Here is a 22,252-nt window from a genome sequence, read left to right on the forward strand (position 1 = left end):
AAAAAAAAAAACACAACATTTTCCCAACAGTTGACTGTCTTTATTTTCAAAACATGTTAACAACACAAACTTGTGAGCATCTGCATTTAAACAAGAGAGAGCAAAAGAACAGACTATGGAGAGAGAGAGCGAGCCCTGTTGAGCGGTTATTGTTGATGCATTCAAACGATTGCAGCATATCGCGAGACTCATTATATGTGATATAAAGTAATTATTAAAACTACATATATTCATTAACATTTACCAGTAACGGAGGAACACCACCGAATGTAGTGAAGTCAAAGTACATTTCTGTGATTAAAAATGAGCCTGAGTAAGAGTGTAAGTATGGCCAGTTAAACCTACTCTTAAAAGTTTTTTTTACATTTTTTTTTTTTAAAGTTACTCAAGTAAATGTAACAAAGTAAATGTAGCATGTTACCCAACTCTACTTATATCTGCAGCATTATTACATAATTATCCTCTGCTATCTATACCCATCCATTCATCTGTTTAATCTATTTATCATCCACAAACAGTTATGATCAAAATGATTGTTTCATTAAAACAAATTACACAGGGCACAATAACAGTCCAAATTAATGCACACTGTAACTGATTAAAACTTACACACACATTTAGTTGCTCATTATAATGGCTCATTATAAATAAAATTTAGCTAATATAACACAAGGTAGTTTTCTATGAAGTTAAAACGATGCCAAAAAGATTTGAATGCGTGGGGTAAGATTTGTGAAAGTATAGGCCTACATAAGATTGTAAGTGTAAATTAAATTTGCATGCAAGTTTCAAGGGTAAGAAAAAAAGATTTGGTGTCATATAATCTGTTTACACCATTGATGCTAAACTCTATAATTAAAATTTTTAATAACAAATCTCTGAGAAACAAGCAGATTATATTATATACAGAATTTCTATGTAAATGTCAAACCAATCCAATAACTTTTTTTCAACGAGATTTTCTTTCTTAATACCAGCTCGAAATTGTCACGATTTCCCCTCCAGCCAGTGCTGCAGTATTGCAGCGTGCTCGGAAAACCAAAGCACAAGCTCGTGCACGAGCTCAGTGTGCGAGCCCATAGCAAAACCACGCTTTTCGTTCTTCAATGACATTGACTTTGTTTACGTTGGTCACATGCTTTTGTTATGGTTATGTTCTGTATCCGCCCCTGTTTTGTCATCGGTTGTTTCCCAGATGTGTGTTAGCATTGTTTTCAGCTGTCCTGTGTTTAACCCATGATTACGTGCGTTATATAAACCCCTTGTGTGGCACAATGCGTAGTATTGAGTTTAGCTCATTACCAAGCGGTTGTTCATTGTTTCTCGTCTTGATGCATGTTTATTGACCTCGTTTCTCGTTTTCGATTCTAGCCTGGCCCAGTTTATGCCTGTTTGTATATCGCCTGAACTTTTGCTTGTTATTAGACCACGCTTTGGATTACCGTTTTGGATTTGTCTGCCTGCCTCTCTCTCTCTAATAAACGTCTTTTACTGAACTTGCATCCGTCCTAACCTCTATTAAGTTTATTTCGTGACAGAAATTCAGTATGAACACATGGGAGTCCGCTTAATAGTACACAACTTGTAAAGGATCATGTTTTAATTAGGTTTTTTAATTAGGTAAGTTTTTTTTAAATATATACATATGTGTGTGTGTGTGTGTGTGTGTGTGTGTGTGTGTGTGTGTGTGTGTGTGTACCATTACGGTTAGGGTTGCACGCGATACTAAAGCTTCAAAATACAGCCAATGCCACTGTACTTTTAAAATAGTAGTATCCTCAACACAGTCAGTAATGTTGTATGTGCAGCAGTTAATACTATCTTCGCTAAAATGACACATCTCACTGATTTTGCAAAACACACAAATGTTCATTTAACATATATATATATATTTTTACCTTAATCTTTAGATTTCCTGTTTGCTAGAAAACTAGCTAATGTTATTCTAGCTGCTGTGTGTAAATACTAAAATCAGGGTCCATACAAGGTACTTTAAATGCTTGAATTTGGCTTTTTGAAATTTAAGTACTGAGTGGCCAGTACTGCCCCGGGAGCATGAGGTCCTGCTTTCCCCCCTGGAGACACACCTCACTCTGTGGCTGCTCTGTTCAGTGAGAGGCAGAGAGGAACAGCACATTCATTCACTTCTAACTTTCTCTCTGTGTGATCATTTTTCATGTAAATATAGCTGACATCACAGCACAGCTGTTGTCTTTAACTTTTGTGTATGATGATTTTGTCAGACGACGTCGTCGTTATAAAATCAGGATTTTAGCAATGGAGAGCAGCAGCATGGAAATGGCTTGGAAGTGACTGCTGGTTAACATGTGTCACTTTTCATACTCATCCTCTTGTCTGACAACAGAAAAATATATTGGTTTTATTATGATTATGATTATTATGATTATTATTATTATTATTATTAGCTTATCATTAATTATTATTATTATTATTATTATTATTATTATTATTATTATTATTATTGATTTTTGGAATTTAAAATAATTATACATATATTTCAGTTGATCATGGTATAAATATTGGGGGCGGGGTGATGTAATTGCAAGGTTCCTTTGTATTAGAGAAAACTTACATCGGCATTTTACAAGCATGTTTCTGCCTCTGAAAAGGACAGTCAAGAAGTCAAATGTTTCTTAATGTGTGTGTCTTCTTTTTTACATGAGAAATTGCATCGGTCTAGCCCCCCTATCCCATAACCCAGACATGTGAAGAATATGAGAGATTGTTGTGACATGCAGGGAGTAATCAGTACTTGCCAGATATTCCTGCAGTTTCTTTAATGTTGGTGTTGTATGTGTTTGATTTTCTGTACTTGTTGATGATGGCCTTCAAGATGTTGCATGATACTGTACAACTCCTGGCAAAAATGATAGAATCACCACATTTAGAGGATGCTCACCTGTTGTTTTTTTTTACTTTGTAACAAATAAACATATCACAGATATGACACAAAACATTTTTTAAATAGCTGAGCATTCTGGCTTTGTGAAACATACCTCAAACAAGTTAAATTAAATTGTTTTAATTAAGGTCATATTTTTTTCCAGATCAATTAGCGGAAAAAATTATGGAATCACTCAATGTTGAGGAAAAACATTATGGAATCATCACAATTAGTACTTTGTTGCACCTCCTCAGCCTTTTATGACGGCCTGAATTCTTTGAGGCACTCTTTGCTTTGTGGCAAGATGCATTATTATCCTGAAAAATGACTTAATCATCACCAAACCTATTTTCTATCAATGGAATGAGAGAAGTACAGTGTACACCTGTGCATTGACTGTTGAGGTCTCCCTCGGTCCTTTACCTGACATGAAACCCCATATCATAAATGAGTGGAGAAATTTGATTGTTTTATTTCAGGCCATCATTTTTATATTTTTCATTAGAGTGGCACCAGACAAAAGTTTCAGCATCATCTCCTTGGCCAGTGCAGATTCATGTTTCTTCACTGACTATCACTTTCATCCAATCATCCACACTCCATGATTGCTCCTCTTTAGCCCACTGTTTTCTTCTGTTTCAGTGTTAGTACTGGTTTTCGTTTGGGTTTTATATATGTAAATCACTTTTCATTCAGCCAATTTCTTACAGTTCTGTCACAAACATTGACTCATGTTTCCACCTATTTGTTTTTCACTTGTTTTGTTGTGCATTTTCTATTTTCAAGGCATATTGCTTTGAGTTTTCTATCCTAATGCTTGACATCTTCCTTGGTCTGCCTGTATGTTTTCCTTTTATAACCTTCACATTTTGTTTATACCTGCACCAAATTTTAGACTCAGCTGACTGGGAACAACCAACATCTTTTTCCACACTCAGTGTTGGATTTTGTTCTTGAAGGAATTGTTTCAACTGACAGCTCACTTGTTGGGGCCATGTTTCTTTTCAAAAAGTCCAAGGTTAAGGTCTGTAAGCACTCTCTTTTAACTGCAGACTAATTTGCATTTTTACACTTGTGCTGATATTTGTTTTAGAAATGCAAATTACAAGGTGATTGCATACTTTTTTCTCCTATTTGATCTGGAAAAAAATATGCCATGTGGGTGCACGGTGGCTTAGTGGTTAGCATGTTTGCCTCACACCTCCAGGCTTGGGGGTTCAATTCCCACTGTGGCCCTGTGTGTACAGAGTTTGCATGTTCTCCCCGTGTTGTGGGGGTACCCTCTGGGCACTCTGGTTTCCTCCCCCAGTCCAAAGACATGCATGGTAGGCTTACTGGCATGTCCAATGTGTATGTGATTGTGCCCTGTGATGGATTGTCACCCTGTCCAGGGTGCATCCTGTGCCCGATGCTCCCTGAGATCGGCCCCAGGTTTCCCTGTGACCCTGAAAAGGACAAAGCGGTATAGAAGGTGGATGGATGGATGCAAAATATGCCATTAATTAAAATAATTTCATTTAACTTGTTTGATGTTTCATGGTATGTTTCACAAAGCCAGTATTTTCAGTTATTAAACAAAAATTGTTTTGTGTCATATCTGAGATTTTTTTTATTTGCTATGAAGTAAAAAAACAGCCTGATGAACATCCTGCTTGGTGATTCCATAATTTTTTGCCAGGGGTTGTATATCTTTTTATATAATTAAATATTTCTCTAAATTGGAAGTGGCATAAGATGAAAAGCACATAGCTCTCCAGGAAGCTGATCCCAAAGCAGTGAGAGATAATGATTAAAACTCAAAAGTCTAACATTTATTTGTTCAATTTTCCAGTGTGGGTTTTCTAACTGATATTTACAGCAGACACTGTAACAGTTTGTTTTTGCCAGATAGAAGCACATAATTACAGTAATTCTGCTGTGATGTGAATGCAATTGTTTTGTCCTTCAGGGTATCTGTGATAGTGAGAATGACGGCAGAAAGTGCATACTTTTTCAGACAACATAATCTGAACCATGCTATGTCACCAGATTATTGTTCTTTTTCTTGAAATTCTAAACTGAAATAAATTGGATTCTCCAAAATGATCAGATATACAATAGTATGCAAAAGTATTAATGATTAATCAAATGTTAATACATTTAAAAAGTTGCAACAACACTTTGCCTTTAAAAATGTATCAGGTACACTTTATACAGGTTAATAAGGAAATTGGCTGGAAAGTTGTTCAAAGCATAATGGAGAATCTGCCACAGAATCTGGAGACTTGCTTCTGTTTTTGCACCTGACATACAAACATTTTTTCCATAACATTTCATTTTTGTTGGAAAAGTAATGATTGGGAATCTAAAATATTTTTATTTACTCACCCAATAATCCAGAAGTCATAAAATAAACATCTAAGACCGAAATTGTAAAATATTAAATATACACTCACTGTCCACTTAAATAGGAACACCTGTACATCCATGCCGTTATCTAGTCAATTATGTGGCAGCAGCACAATGCAAAAATCATGCAGATACAGGTCAGTTTATGATCATATCAAACATCAGAATGGGGGAAAAGTGTGATCTTTGTGACTTTAACCATGGCCTGGATCTTGGTAGATGGGCTGGTTTGAGTATTTCAGAAACTGCTGATCTCCTGGGATTTTCACACACACTACACTCTCCAGAGTTTACACAAAATGGTGCAAAAAAAACAAAAAACACTAAGTGAGCAATAGTTCTGTGGGTGGAAACAACTTGTTGATAAGAGAGATCAGAAGAAAATGTCCAGATAGATTCATGCTGCCAGAAAGTCTATATTATAGATTACATATAGATTATATGAATAACTCATGTAATCACTCTTTACAACCGTGGTGAGTGAGTGGAAAGGGGGACGGTGTGTGCAGTATGTTTGGAGTATGATTTAAATATTTAAATAATGCAATACAAGTGTGTGTCCTATTGGATAACTGTCTGTCCAAAGGATTTTTATAGATTTTTTTCTCTCTTTATTGTCACTCTCTCTGTCTCTTTCTGTCTCTCTCTCACTCTCACTCAACCACACACCAGTCTCCTGATTTCTAGCAACAAACAACACATAGTGGGAGTAAATTATAATTTTAATACATAACATTATTTAATGGCAAGCATGTTGTTTATTCCCTCATTTTCTTCTTTATTTTGACCACAGTTATTTGACACATAGAGAAGAAATTCAAGCATGGTGGACCAAGAGTGGAAGAAAAGAGACCAGTGGGGTGACATTGAAACAACAAGAAAGTAAAGGATTAGGGAATGCAAGCGGAGGAAGAAAGGGAAAGCGATGATGGGAGTGAAGTGTCAGAGAATGAAAGGTTGAGAGCTGATAGAGGTCTACACAAATGTGTGTGTGTGTGTGTGTGTGTGTGTGTGTGTGTGTGTGTGTGTGTGTGTGTGTGTGTGTGTGTGTGTGTGTAAGCTAAGGGTCCATCTCTTTGACAGGAGAGTGCAGGCTGTTTTGTTTTTTCAGTTTTTTTTCTTTTTTCATTTCATGCTCTTCTCTTTCTTGATATCTTTCTCTACATGCATCTACAGCTTCTGTGAATCTTCATATTTGTTAATTTAAGAATAATTTAATTTTCAACTGCACTTCAGACAAAGTTGTTCAGCAATACCCAAGGTATAAAGAAAACTATTCCTTAAAGTCCACTCAACCTAGTAAATAATTCTGTTATTACAACCAATATCCACTAACCTGTTGCACCAAGATAAATTGGAATATTTTACTCTATATTTAATAATACATAGTTTGTTCCCTTTTACTCCATCGCTCTCCATTGTCTTTAGTCATTTTGTCAGTGTATGTCTGTCCCACATCCTGTACCTACTACTTATCTGTCTTTGTCGGACATGTCTTGTGTGTAAACTTGTCTGTGTTGGTTCTGCCATGCATATTAGTAGCTAAGGTCTTTGTGGTCCGTCCAATTTAAGTGCATGATGTCCCCTTGGTTCAGTGCATGGGCTTCTGTCAAATAAGATTTGTTGTTAGTATGTGTTCAGTGCAAATAAATCTTGGGTGTCTGTTACAGTGCATAATGTCTTTTCGGTCTTATGTTGTATCTGTACTGTATCTGTCTTAGTCAGTGCATATTGTCTGGTGGTGGTTGGTGTGTGGACTTTTTAGCCACAGGACATTTCACAGAGCACTTGGATTTCTGAAGTTGTGGCCAGCAAATCTGGCTTGATCGCCCAACTCTTCCTCAATCCTGTGGAGCAGAAAATGTGAGACAGAAAAAATGAAATGACAGTGCTGTAGTTTAAAGGAGCGTATGACTTAAAATACAATTTGTGATTCTTTGAATTTATTTACAACTGTTGCTAACAGTTATAAAGGGCTAGATAATGACTAACACAACTTGCACATGTACACCTATAGGTGGACTAATAACACAGGCGTCTCTGATAATGTGGTCAGTAAATGTGCACAATGCTTAAAAACCCCAGCAGCATTACTCTGCACAATACACTGCATGCCTATACCACCATGTCAGAGCCACTGCTTTGCTGAGAATAGCCTAACACCAAAATACTATCTTATCATTGTTGGTTCACTACTCATAACCGGAAAATGATCAATACACGCTCTTAAAACTCTCAAAACATTCTGGCTTTGATTCACCATTTTTGCATAACTTTAATGACCGTATTAAGGAAAGGGCATAAGGAAAAGGCAACAGCAGACAGTATCACAGGGCTACACAATATGGTCAAAAGATAGTAACCAATATGTTTGTTAGACCACATTGTAATGTGAGATAAACCGTATCATTTTTATTTACAGTTGTGCCGAAAAGTTTGCATACCCCTTGCAGAATCTGCTAAATCTTAACAAAATAAGAGGGATCATAAAAATCCCATGTTGTTTTTTATTACGTACTGTCCTGAATAATCTATTTCACATAACAGATGTTTACATATAGTCCAGAAGACAAGATAATAGCTGACTTTATAAAAATTACCCTGTTCAAAAGTTTACATACTCCTGATTACTGTCCATAACCCCGGTTCTCTGAAACATAGTGGAGAGATCCACCAAGCTTGTCCTGATTGCCGCACTAGACGCAAATTTGCTCACTGAGGAAGAGGAGCATGCACAGGTCATTTATGCACTTAGCTAATGCCCTTACCTGGCATTGGACACGTGCTCCTGTCATAGCCAGACTTAGTGTAATTGGATGCTTCTGCAGAAGGCAGGTACGAATGCCCTTCCCATAGATGGATCTCTTCACTCAATGCTTCAGAGAACTTTGGTTATGGACAGTAACCTATTACTTGGCATTGTCCTGCTCTGGATGGCAGCATATGTTGCTCCAAAATGTGTACATATGTTTCTGCATTAATGGTGCCCTCACAGATGTGCAAGTTACACACCCCTCTCACCCCACTCACACACCCTTATACCATGACAGATGCTGGCTTTTGGACCTGACACTGATAACAGCTTGGACGGTCCTTTTCTTCTTTGGCCGTTGAACATCACGGCTGTTTTGTCCAAAAACTATTTCAAATGTTGACTCATCAGACCACGAAACACAATTCCACTGTGCTACTCTCCATCTCAGATGAAGCGCCCAGAGAAGTCAGCAGCGCTTCTGGACAGTGTTGTTGTATGGCTTCTGCTTTGCATAGTAAAGCCTTAACTTGCATCTGTGGATGCAGCAGCTGTTGACTGACAAAGGTTTACCAAAGTATTCCCGAGCCCATGTCAGGATATCCATTACAGACTCATGACAGTTTTTAAGACAGTGACATCTGAGGGATCGGAGATCATGCGCATTCAGAAGTGGTTTTCAGACCTTACCCTTTACGCACTGAGATTTGACCGGATTCCTTGAATCTTTTAACTATATTGTGCACTGAAGAAGGTGAAATGCCCCAAATACTAGCAATTTGTCTTTGGGGAATGTTGTTTTCAGAGTGTTGGATTATTTGCTGACACATCTGTTGGCAGATTGGCAAGCCTCGACCCATCCTTGCTCTTGAAGGACTAGGCCTTTTTGGAGGCTCTTAATATACTATGATTAGACGATTGCCTCACCTGTTTCACATCACCTTCTTATTTCAACTTGTCACTTCGCTATTAGTCCTAAATTGCCCCTGTCCCATCTTTTTTGGAATGTGTTGCATGCATCAATTTCAAAATAAACGTTTATCTTCAAAAAACTATGCAGGTAATTAGGTAAAACATCAAATACCTTGTCTTTATATGTGTTTTGTTTAAATACAAGTCAAAGTACATTTACAAATCATTCCTCATTGTTTTTATTAGCATTTTCTATACTGTCCCAACTTTTTCGGAATTTGGGTTGTAACAACCAGACACCGAATGGGTTGGTGAAGGAAAACAACAACAGCTGATGACAGAAACATTGAGACAGCTGTGAAGAAAAACCCAAAAACCACAGTCAGTGTCATTCCCTACAACCTCCACAGGGCAGAAGTGAAGGTATCTCAAGCCACCATTTGAAGAAGACTTTGAGAGCGGAAATATAGAGGCCATACCACATGCTGTGTGGAAGGTTTTATACTGGCCAAGTCAATCACCAGACTTGACCCCATTTGAGCAGCATTTAACCTCCTGAAGAGGACACTGAAGGGAAAACCCCCCAAAACAAACAACAACTGAAAGAGGCTGTGGTAAAAGCCTGGAAAAGCAATAGAAAAAGAAGGAACTAACCATTTGCTAATGTCAATGAGTCTCACGCACTACAGACAATTTGGAGATGCCATATGCATGTCTTTGGAGAGGGAGGTGAAACCCCAAAAGCACGGGGACATCATGCAAGCTTCATGCACACAGGGCAGAGGTGAATTTCAAACCCCCAACCCTGGAGGTGCAAAACAAACGTTCTAACCACTAAACCGTCATGCCCCAGGGGTTAGACTAGCAAAGTTTAACGTATTGCATGTCCAGCAGTCCAGGCCCTTTTCGTCTGATTAATTAAAGCTGCAGTACTGACCTTTTTTTGTTTGAAAATGAACAAAAATCAATTATTGAGCAAGGGCATAAAAAATCAGTCTTCAAATCTGTCTCCTTACCCCGATTCACAACGGTTAAGTTTATAATAATGATATTATAATGATAGCTGTCTGGTCAGATTTCACAGGAAACATCGGTTTGACATCCTTTGTATGGCCTTACGTCCATAAAGAGAAAGAAGAAGAGTCGGCCACTATATCGCATGTGTGGGGGCTGAGGATGGTGGAGTGTTTGCAACTTGTCCTTACAAGAGTTGAGAATTGAAACTTCTTATCTACATGGCTGCTTTTAATCTGGAAAATTCTAAAAGGACTCATCATTGACAGCTGGGGAATCACCTGTTGTCAAAACCAAGAAGCCTCAAAATGCGGAGAGCCTGCAGTCAAAAAGGGAAAGCGACAGAGCCTGTGCTAAAACGAGAATAAATATCAGCATGGCTTTTGAGATCTGAAGGGATTCAATACTGACACAGAAATAGCTTTTTTTCTGCTGAGCAGGTAAGACATTTCAGTGGCTCAAAAGTTAGCTAGCGCACTTGTTTGCTTGATTCAGAAAGGTATTGAGTTTACTATGTTGGGGTTTTTTTTGCTATGGTGAATGTGGTAAACTGCACTTGTTTTCTGCTAGCTATGAGAGGTAACAATTCACTTCTACTCCAAGAAAACCATATCCACCTCCACCTCCATTGTCAAGTATTGGAACTAATATATTGCAACACATACGAATACCTCAAACCATCCGATTCATCCCCACAGAGGAGCAGTGCTGAAGTACAACCCACGTTAAAAAAAAACAACAAAAAAAAAACATTTAAAATCCGCAAGTTACTAGCAATTTACAGGGTATCTGCAGATATCAGCACTTCAAACTTAATACTTTTTAATACCATATTCAAGATATTTCCAAAAATTTTTAACTTCACTTCACTGCAGGTCACTTCAATCGTGCTACATGTTACGTCAGCTATAATGGATTGTGTTCATGCATATACATCCATTTCTGGGTTTAAGTAAACGATTGCAGGGTAAACTTCTATAGAGGTACACGGGAGACTATAGCAAATGTCTTTTTTGCATTATCATTTGCACTACCACTGGTGAAAAAAATCCAGTATTTCCTTCCCATGACTTTCCAAGAGAGGAAAAATATATAGAGATGGAATACAGCAGTTAGAAGACAAAAAGATGTCAAGCAGCTGTATTAGAAACCCCCTCGAAGCAGTGATTACTAGTTTTCTTTGTAATTGAATGCCAGGATAATGTAACAAGTAGTGTTATAAATATAGATAAATTTTTGTAAATAAGAAAATATATATTAAAAAACATTGCTATTTTGTAATATTAATAGTGCACTGAATAATACTTAATAATAATTATTATTTTTTATTTGGGGTACAAATAGTAATATAACAATTGTAATATATGTCTTTTAGTTCACTTTTATGCACTAGACCTTGTGACTTTTATTTTGGCATAAAACCGCAGGAAGACCTCCTTTTAGTTGGCAACAGTTTTTTAAAATTCAATTCTCATTACCAATCAGGTGAAATGCTGTAAACCTCTGCCCACAAAAAATGGTTGAGATTCTGCTAACGTAAACCAAAGTGAATCTGGCACATGTTGTGTCTAAATGCACATTAAAAGCCACTCAAAATCATAGCACAGACAGAGATGTAGTTGGTGTGGAACGGCATTTACTGTGAACCGAGCCGCTCTAAAACACTGATGAGCCGCACACACTCTGAGTACAACACAGTGACATGGATTTACCATTCCAAACAGCAACGAGCGAAAATAAAATCTAAATCTTCTTTACGGTGTCGGATCGGTTGCATTTTTAAAACGTTTGAAACATGAATTTAAGACATTTGAATTGTAATTAAAGCCTTCTTTTTACATTAAGGAATTTAAGATATTTTAAGAATTTTTTAGGACCCTCGGACACCCTGATTTAAAAGTAGCAACTTTTTACTTTCACTTGAGAAAATGCCTGGATACTACCATTTAAGCTGAGTAACATTTTAACACTATTTATACCTTCACGTAAGCAAAAATACTTTTTCCACACCTGGCAAGAATATCACTGAGCTCTCACCTCATCAACTGATTGTATTTGGCCAGACGCTCAGATCTACATGGAGCTCCAGTCTTGATCTGAGAAGAAGAAAGAGAAAATGAGTACATTGTTCTATTTTAATACAAAGTTCATATTTTAGACAATGTCACCATTTTACATGGTTTTAATAATTTCTTAGTTTTATATAGCTTTACCATGTATGTCAGGTTGGTTAACTTAGGTTGGGTTAAATTCTAATCATTAGATTTTAGTAGTACTCCAATGGCACAGAGCTGTACTTTTTGCCCAAACCTGATAATACACCAATAATACACCAACCTAATAAGATTGTGGATTGTGTAAATGAAAGCTTAGATGATCCCACTCACACCTGGGCAAGACTGGCACTAAAGTGAGGATCATGTTCTTCAATATATAGTATTTCAATGTAATGGGAAACAAACATAGGGCAACATAGGTCCCTGGAGTTAACTGGATCATGGAATACCTGACCAACAGGACACAGTTTGTGAGGCTCCAGAAATGTGTGTCGAAAAATGTGGGAGTAAAATCACTTTTACTCTTCTGGCATTTAGCAGACACCCTTATCCAGAGCAACTTCTATTTATCTCATTTATACAAGTAAGCAGTTGAGGGTTAAGAGCATTTGCTCAAGTGCCCTGCAGTGACAGCTTGGTGGTGCTGAGATTTGAACTCACAACATTGTGATTAGTAGGCAAACATTTTAAACACTAAGCTACCACTGCCCCTACGCATCATGCTCTACAAACAGATTTTGTAGAGCATGACAGTACAACACCAGCTCAGCCACCTGGAGATGATATCTGATGACTCCTCTACTATGTGGAGCATTCAAAATAAAAATTTATTGGAGTGCACAGGATTGGTGGGAGAGATTTTCCTTACTGAAGCTTTGTGTCATGGTGCAAATAAAACAAACAGCATCTTAACATCAGTAAGACAAAGGAACAGGTGGTGGATTTCCTGTAAGACCAGTAACCAACCATGGGGAGGAGGTGCAGTCCTACAGGGACCTGGGGGTCTACATGAATTGCAGACTGGATTGTACAGACAACATCAATGCACTATACATGAACGCATCAAAGCTATTAGCGGCACTTTTTCCAGGAGCACATTGAGCTCTCAGCTCATTCAACCATGGCACTCTAGGAACTGCTATGAAATCTTCATCAGACTCCACAATGCCTCTCTGTAGCAGAACATATCTCTAGCCTCCGAGAATTAATCAATAACAGGCAGGAATTCATTCATATACACTGCCTGGCCAAAAAAAAGTAGCACACCCTAAAAAATTTTCAGCAGATCACAGGACCTTTTTCCATTGCTCCACAGTCCAATCTTTATGCTCCCTAGAGGATTTAATAATTTTTTTCCAATTAGCCTTACTAACCATTAGCTTTCTTGTAGCCACACAGCTGTTTAGTCCCAAAGTTCTTGTCACGTTGTGCATGTGGAAATGCTCTTACTATCACTATTAAACATAGCCATTAGTTGTACTGTCAATTTTTTATGATGTGACTTCACCAATTGTTTTTAAAGATCTCAGATCATTCAAGATTTTGAAGGTTAATTTTTCCAACCACTTTCATACCTCAAAGTTGACAGTTCTCCACTTTCCTTCAAGGCTTTAATAATGTGCTGGACAGGTCTTAACCCAATTCCAGTGATTTCAGCAATCTCCTTAGTTATTTTATTTGTTTGATGCAGGACAATAATTTGCCCCTTCTGAAACACAGTAACGTATTTTCCACGACCGCAGGATACGTTTTCCGACATGGATGTTTAAAAAATGAGAAGCTACTCACTGCATCAATTATGGTTAAAAGAATTGTTGCCAGCTGAAACATTTTAATCACTGCAGTAATTATCCAATCATAGGCTCTTAAGTATTTGCTTATTTAAATCCAAATAGCAACCTTTTTATGGTCAGGCAGTGTACATACACTATATGACCAAAAGTTTTGGACACCTGACCATCACAACTATACAGTATGTGGTTCTTTCCCAAACCGCTGCCAAAAGGTTAAAAGCACACAATTATATAGAATGTGTACGTATGCTGGAGCATTACAATTTCCCTTCACTGGAACTAACTGAACGCTGTGAGATCCATGAAGAGAAGTGACATGGTGTGTGATGGCTAGAGTGGAAGAAATCAAGTTTCTGCACAGAGCCCTGATCTCAACCCCACTGAACACCTTTGGGATGAACTGGAACTGGAGCCTCCTCACCCAACATCACCCAAACACACTAATGCTCTTGTAGCTGAATGAACACAATTCCCCACAGCCACAATCCAAAATCAATTGGAAAGCCTTCCCAGAATAGTGGAGATTATTATAACAGCAAAGACTGACTAAGTCTGGAATGGTATGTTCAACACATATGGGTGTAGGGAATTATGCCTGTTTATCCACAAGAGCATTAGTAAGGTCAGGCACTGTTGTTAGGTGAGGAGGTCTGGGGAGTAATCGGTGTTCCAGTTCATCCTAAAGGTGTTCAGCTGGGTTGAGGTCAGGACACTCGAGTTCTTCAACACCTCACTTTGTGCACAGGGACACTGACATGCTGGAACAGGTTTGGGTCTCTTAGCTCAAGTGAAGGGAAATGCCACAGCATACAAAGACATCTTATACAATTGTGTGCTTCTAAATTTGTGGCTACAGATTGGGGAAGAACCACATATGGTTGTGATACTTTTGTTCATATAGTCTGTTTGTCCGCGTGTTTATATATATATATATATATATATGTATATATATATATATATATATATATATATATATATATATGTGTGTATGTGTGTGTGTGTGTGTGTGTGTGTGTGTATATATATATATATATAGATAGATAGATAGATAGATAGATAGATATTAGAGATGCACCAATGTATCGGCCGATAATCGGTATCCCGCTATCAGCTATCGGCCAATAGTTTAAAAACATCCGGTGATCAGGGCCGATTGCATCCTGTCAATCAAAAGAGGGCAGGAAAACACATCGATTTCATAAAGATGATGTCTATTGTGTGGAATGATGACAAAACTGCAGTTTGTAAGCTCTGTAAGATCTGCACTGCTAAAAATTTTACACCGGACACTGCAGCAGTGAAACGAGTCCCCAGAAGGTTTATATTAGGCTTATATATTACCAGTTTGATATTCAATGATGAAGCAATAATGCTTTTGTTTATGATAAGTGAATGTGAAGCCTATCAGGAGGTTTTTTAGAATTCAGTCAATGTTAATATGAAGTAATAACATTCAATAAGTTAAGAAATCTTACTTTAATCTTCAGAATTTAGTTCATGTGTTGATGTTAGAGTAATGTGTTTTCTGTTTATGAGACCAGTTACTGTGAAACAACTTGTTGAAATGGAGAGAATTAAGTTTTTATTTGCATTTCCTTCAGAATTGTGGAATTAATTATTATTAATTTAAAAGAAGGCATAAAAGGCAGAACTAGCGGTATCAGTTATCTGTATTGGCCGATATTATAGAAAATATCTATGAAGTGTAATCAATATGTGTAACTAACGTTTGGATATGCTAATAAAGTGTAATCAATATGTATGACGAACATTTAGATTTATTACCTAAGCATAATCTATATGTATAATCAATATTTAGAAGCATAATCTAAATCCACAGAACAACGATTGATCAAGTTATATTCTAAGTGTGTATTGAGCTAGATGAATTTTGAGCCTTACTGAACAATAATTGTTTTTCTGTACCAGCCTATATCTTCCTCCACAGAAGCAAATAACTTTGAGGCCAGATACCAATTAAAGAGTTAGGATTAGGCCTTAGGAAGGGAGGTAGGTTTCAGCTAAGAACAGCAGATAGAGACAGACAGATGCTCATTGAGGCCTAAGGGAGTGTTGGTGAAGGTCAGGACTTTGAGTGAAACCTTTTTGTAAAAAAAAGAAATCTTGTCCTCATGAAACCTTTTCAAGAAAAACAACCAACTGCGCATGCACCACAAATTTACGATAACATATAGACATTAATATTTAATTGTGGCAAAGAAGATTGTTCTGTTTTAATGAGGAAAGGCAAAACCCCGTCTACTATGAGCATGCTGTAGAGAAAGGTATAAAAAGGTCTGTGTGTTTGCATAATTGAGACTTTCTGCAGACTGTCTCTATTGTTTCAATAAAGTTTATTTACTTTTTGACATCTACTAACCCTCTGTCTCTGAAGTTTTTTGACTTAGGCTGGAAAGTTTGTTTTCCACGACAATATCACTCTGAATAATCGGTTATCGGTATCGGCTGAGAAATGTAGTATTGGTGCATCTCTAATATTAGCCTTAAGTCACTTTCTCCTGCTAAATTCCTCTTACTTGGTCCCAAAGCTGCTTGACACTAACTGCCTGATTATATGTTAAATCTTGTTGGCTGTCCAATTGCTCCAAATGCAGAAGTGAAATACCCTAGCATCACTGTTAATTACAGTTTGTCTTGTGCTGCACATATAGCCAAAATTACTAGTGTAGTCTTCCTTTTGTATCAGCCTCAGTCATCTAATGTACATACATTGGGGTCCAAAAAGTCTGAGAGCACTAGTGAAAATGCTTATATTTGCATTCTTTTCAAATTTAATACAACAATTTTCATTAGAGATTATGTTATTGACAACAACTCGAGTGTAAAATAGAATCTTTTAAATATTTACATGAATTTCAGATTTTCTTAGTATGTGGTATGTCCCGTTTTTGCTTTAATAACAGTGTCTCAGACATTAGGACTGTATAATATACTCTTTAGACACAAATAGCAGAATCAACCATTTACAGTATTTACAAGAACAAAATAACATTGACAGTATTACTTCTATTTTATCAACACTTCAATGTCTGCCATTACAAAACACTGCTACTGAGCTAAAAAGTTCTAAATGATCTTGCCCCAAAGTACAGTGTCTTGCATAAATGTTCACTCCATTGACCTTTTCCATGTTTTGTATAGTTACAACATGGAACTGCTATTGACTTACTTGGGATTATAGGCCATTTTAATAGTTAGAACAGTACACTTGCTCATCCATGCAACTATCTAATCAGCCAATCATGTGGCAGCAAAGCAATGCAGAAAATCAAGCTGATACACGTCATGAGCTTCAGTTAATATTCACATCAAAGAAAGAGGAAAATTTGAGGTCATTGACTTTGACTTTGACTCTGTTGTTGGTGCCAGTCAGGCTGATTTGAATATATTAGAAACTGCTGATCCCCTGGGATATAGGAAAATAACTCAAATATGATCTCTTCTGTTGTCCACAACATATCAAGCCACATGGTAAAAGGTTGCCATCCAAGAACAGGAATCTGTGGCTGCAGTGGGCACAGACTTACTGAAACTGAACACTGAAGATGGGAAATATTCAGTCTGATCTTTGCCTAAACTTCAAATCAAAGAGGCCAGAGATTGTATGTCATGAATCTACAAAAAATAGCTGTTAAAATTGAAGTGGGGGAAATCAATATAGTTGAAAAATTATTTACTAAAAACATAAAATTTGTTGGCATGGCATAAGTATTCACCCCATTGCTTTGAAACATCAAAATTAGTTATGATATAACCAGTTGCCATCAGAAATCACATTATTAGCTTTAATTAAAGTATCACCTCAATATAAGACACTAGAAAATGTAGAAAATTTCAATTCAATACTTATCCAAGACACTGTATCTCAGTGAATACATCACCTTTAATGTAAGCACCTACTTCAATCAAGTAGTAAAGATTGTAAAAACTATAGTACATGGCAGAGCTTCGCATACAATGCCACATATCTTGGAATAAAATTTTTGGTATGAGTCTTCCTTCTTATAGGAAGTGCAGAAGGGGTGGTGCTGTTGTTCATGGCGCAGTCTCGGGGTGAGGTAATAACTGCTGCCATCTGGCTCTCTCTTTTTAGCTACATTATTTCAACTAGGTGTGCCAGAGCCTCAGCTTGCACAATGATTATCCTATACACCATATGTCAAATACTGGGTGCTTCAAACTGAATTAACAATCTGGTGTGTCTTTATGGCAAGCTGCACATGCATTTCCATAACACTATCATGCCAATCTTGAGCTACTGCTCCTACTTTAGTTGTGTGCCAGATATACCGAGCCAGTTGCATGTGCCATTCACCAGGCTGGCTACCAAGAGAATGCACCATCCTTTAAAAATCTTTGAAACTCCTCTCAAGTTATGATTTGTAATAATTTGCACATTAGCTTACCATATCTTACATGTTACAATGTATGAGGGTCATAACCACCATAGACATTGAGGGGGACACGTCCCAATCAAATCAAAGAGGATGGGGCTTTACTGTTCACGGAAGCCGCGTGACGCTTTGGTTTTAACGGTGAAGGTGCGAGGTATAATGTAAGCTACAGTAAGTAGCTAAAGTTTAATATTTGACAACTGTTTTATGTCATAAACGTTAAAAGACCGACAGTAATATCCAGGGATGCAAACATTTAAGTGATTCATGTAATGTAATGTGTTTTGTCAATGTGATGAGACAGAGAAACATTAACGGAGCCGTTTTCAGTATATTAGGCAGAAGATGGACAATGAATGTGTGCATATTGTGAATGAATGTAATGAATGTGGTTTTTTACTGATAGCCTTTCAATAAACTGTGGGAGAGTTCATCCTCAGACCTAAACTAAATGGTAAAACATGTGGATATGACTCAAATGTGTTTTTAGGTTGTGGTTAGGACAAAGTAATTTATTAAAATAAAAATATATTATTTGCGAATCTGGTTCTTTAACTATTTTTTTATACCTTTAATTATCTTTTCTGGACAGTAAACCCCCCAAGTGTCTGCAACCATTGTATTTTAATGCTAGTCTGTACGTCCTGGTCAGGTCTGTGCTCAAAAAGTTAAAGGGATAGTTTACCTAAAAATGAAAATTCTGTTATCATTTACTTCCCCTTATGTAATTCCAAACCCAAATAGTGTTACTTTTCATCACATAAAAGAGGATCCCCCACTCTTTTCCACTCAATTACAGCTCTATTACATACCATGGCAGAAGATAGTGATCATGAGCTTTAAATGTGCACTATTAAGGCGCCATAAAAACTATACTCCAAGTGGCCATATGAGAGCTTTGTGTCATATGGACTGCTTTTCTGCATAGCTGTGTAAACATTATTCAAAATTCTCCTTTTGTGTTACATTGAAAACGGCATACAAGTTTGGAACAGCTTGAGGGTGAGTAAATAATTTTGTGTAAGTAATTTTGTCTGTTTAGCTGATATAGTCATGTCGTTTTACAGAGACATTATGACAATAATGAAAAGACAATAATGAAAAGACATTATAATCAAATGATTGTAATTTTTTCTTTGGGACAGCAGAAAAAAGAGTAAGCTGACAGGAACAGGAACAAGTTAGCAGTATGTACAGCGTGGAAGTTTTGTAATTCATATTTGGTCTGCTCTACTGTTTGGAACATATTATTCTCTATACCTGTGTATAATAAGATGAAAGGCCTGCCTGAGGGTAAAGGGTGAGTAAATCTGAAATATAATAAACCATCTAATCTAACTTGTTTTTGTATTGTAATACACACTGACCTTACTGTAGTTATTTTGGTCCTAAATATATAGGTCTTGTATTGTATATATAAATAATGTATATATAAATATTTGGGCCTTTATTATATGGAGAACTAAAAAAACTAAAACTCCCAGCCATTAGCCAACTCTTCCCACCACATGACAGATATAAACCAGTGAGGGTGAAGACAAACATGTGCATTCTCCAATACATGTGAAGCCAGTTACTGCATCTTTTCAGGCTGCTGTTCGTGCTATATAACAGGGCAACGCACTCAGAGGAATGTGCTATCATCCCTCTTCCACATACATAAGTTCACAGACATCCATTATTGGTTAGTGTTGCACTGACAGACAGGGGAAAGAGTTAAGCCATCCCTGCACTCTACAGCCAATATTGCATTCTACAACCCCCAGCCACAGTCGGGCAAATGCTTCTCTGTTGCGCGATTCGGGAGACTCACTGTCAAACATTTTTATGACAGACTTATCATAGAGTTTTTACACCATTGTTTGTCAGTTGTACTCTATACTTCTATACTATCTGGTGTCAAATAGAAGAAAATTGACATTTAAAAAGTCATAATTGTCTAGAAATAGCACCACCTGTCCAGTGCAGAGTCCAACTACCAGATCTGCAATGAATGTGTCCTCTGTCTCTCCAGAGCGATGGCTGACCATCACACCCCAGCCATTGGCCTGGGCCAGCTTACACCTGAGAAGGAAAGTGACAGAGACAACATGAGGGAACTGGAGTATTAGGGATACCTACCATCCTCTCCGAAAGTATTGGAACAACAAGGGCAATTCTATTCAGTTTTTGCTACACACTGAAGACATTTGGGTTTGAGATCAAAAGATGAATGAGACGATAGATCAGCTTTCATTTCCCGGCATTTACATCTAGATGTGTTAACTTAAAACAAGTAGGTGACTGACTGACATCACCAAACTGTCAAATTTTTATTTTGTGATGCTTTTCCAGGCTTGTAGCACAGCATCTTTCAGTTGTTGTTTCTTTCGGGGGGTTTCTCCCTTCAGTCTCCTCTTCAGGAGGTGAAATTCTGCTCAACTGGGTTAAGGTCTGGTGATTGACTTGGCCAGTCTAAAACCTTTCACTTTTCCCACTGAGGTATTTTGTTGAGTTGGCAGTGTGTTTTAGGTCATTGTCTTGATGCATAATAAAGTTCCTTCCAATTAGATTGGGTGTATTTCTCTGTAAATTGGAAAACAGATTGTTCCTGTAAACTTCTGAATTCATTCTGCTGCCACCATCTTGAGTTAAATCATTAATAAAGATTAGTAAGTCCATACCAGAAGCAGCCATGCAAGCCCAAGCCATGACACTTCCTCCACCATGTTTGACCGATGAGCTTCTTTGATTTGGATCATTGGAGCAGATCCATTCTTTCTCCACATTTTGTCCTTTCCATCACTTTGATAGATGTTAAGCTTGGTTCCGTATTTATCCTTTTTAACAACAAATGCAGTCTTCACAGGCAAAATCTACGGCTCAAACCAAGAGTAGACATTCAGAGTTATTAATTATTTAAACAATCAATTTCACAGGTCACACAGGGCTGCAAGAAACACCTGTCAGTCACATGTTCACTTGAAAAAATAGGAGGGTTCAAACAAATGCCACTTTCTAAGTTGTTTAACACAAATAGATGTAAATATCATGAAATGAAAGCTGAAATTCTAATCTATCGTCTCATATTCATCATTTGATCTCAAACCCAAATGTCTTTAATGTGTAGTGAAAACTGAATAGAATTTTCCTTGCTGTTCCAATACTTTTGGAGGGGACTGTATGAAATGAGTGTAAAATAAAACGGTTACTAAAGATGAATGAATGAATGACATGCCAAAGAAATCCAGGAGGGTGAGAGCTTAGACAGTTGCACCACTTTGAAGTGTGACACAGAAAATTTATAGAGGTTAGCATTAATTGTTGGTCCACATTTTAGGAGCATATACCACCACACAGTGTAAAAATGTTTTGAGGGACTCCCACAAAGCTTCATTTTAACAGTGGGAATCAGTCAGTCAGGGCATGTACAGACAGTGAAAAAATTTCTTATCCGGTCTAAATGCCAGTAACCGACCTAACTGAAGACATTTAGTGAAGGGAACACAGAAAACTGACTCAACACCAAACCATATTGAGAAATTTCTACAAAGTGCCAAAGGTAAAATCTCCACACTGAAGCAAGCTGAATGTCTGGCCTATGTTGTGAAGCCATATGATGACAACTGTGACTTACGCATGGATGGCCTCTGTGACTGTGCCGATTTGGTTGACCTTCAGAAGCAGGCAGTTGCAAGCACGTTCTTCTGCTGCTTTCTCTATCCTCTTTGGGTTTGTTACTGTTAAGTCGTCACCCACTATCTGGATCCCTACAGAACCAGTCATCCGAGTCCATGCTGCCCAGTCGTCCTGATCAAAGGGGTCCTCAATAGATACCACTGTAGGTTGAAAAGAATGGTAATGCTAAAGGAATATTACCAAAAATAAAATAAATGAAAGTTAATGAGGAGTGGATAACATGATCCTAACTGCAAAGTATTAACTGTTTTTTCCAACTCTCATTATCAATTTGGACTATTCCAATTTCAGTTTGAGCAAACTGGAGTATTGAATATTTTATTAACCTGGAGTATGAA

The 22,252-nt window shown here is 37.4% G+C and overlaps 1 protein-coding gene across 3 annotated transcripts in view; it reads right to left on the minus strand.

Annotated features, from left to right (window-relative positions):
- Positions 1-4,650: 4,650 nt before the first annotated feature.
- The window catches only part of eno2 (enolase 2), a 31,537-nt gene continuing 13,935 nt past the window's right edge, over positions 4,651-22,252 (minus strand). For 2 of the 3 annotated variants that reach the window (XM_017481262.3, XM_017481264.3), the window contains exons 9-12: positions 21,853-22,054; positions 20,192-20,300; positions 12,009-12,067; positions 4,651-7,140 (exon numbers count right to left, since the gene is read on the minus strand). In XM_017481262.3, coding sequence (XP_017336751.1) covers positions 7,071-7,140; positions 12,009-12,067; positions 20,192-20,300; positions 21,853-22,054 — 440 coding nt within the window. In that variant the 3' untranslated portion in view covers positions 4,651-7,070. The remainder of the gene's footprint in view (positions 7,141-12,008; positions 12,068-20,191; positions 20,301-21,852; positions 22,055-22,252) is intronic. The other variant, XM_017481263.3, reaches the window with a different exon arrangement.

This window comes from Ictalurus punctatus, chromosome 12 (genome assembly GCF_001660625.3).
Source record: "Ictalurus punctatus breed USDA103 chromosome 12, Coco_2.0, whole genome shotgun sequence".
NCBI lineage: Eukaryota > Metazoa > Chordata > Actinopteri > Siluriformes > Ictaluridae > Ictalurus > Ictalurus punctatus.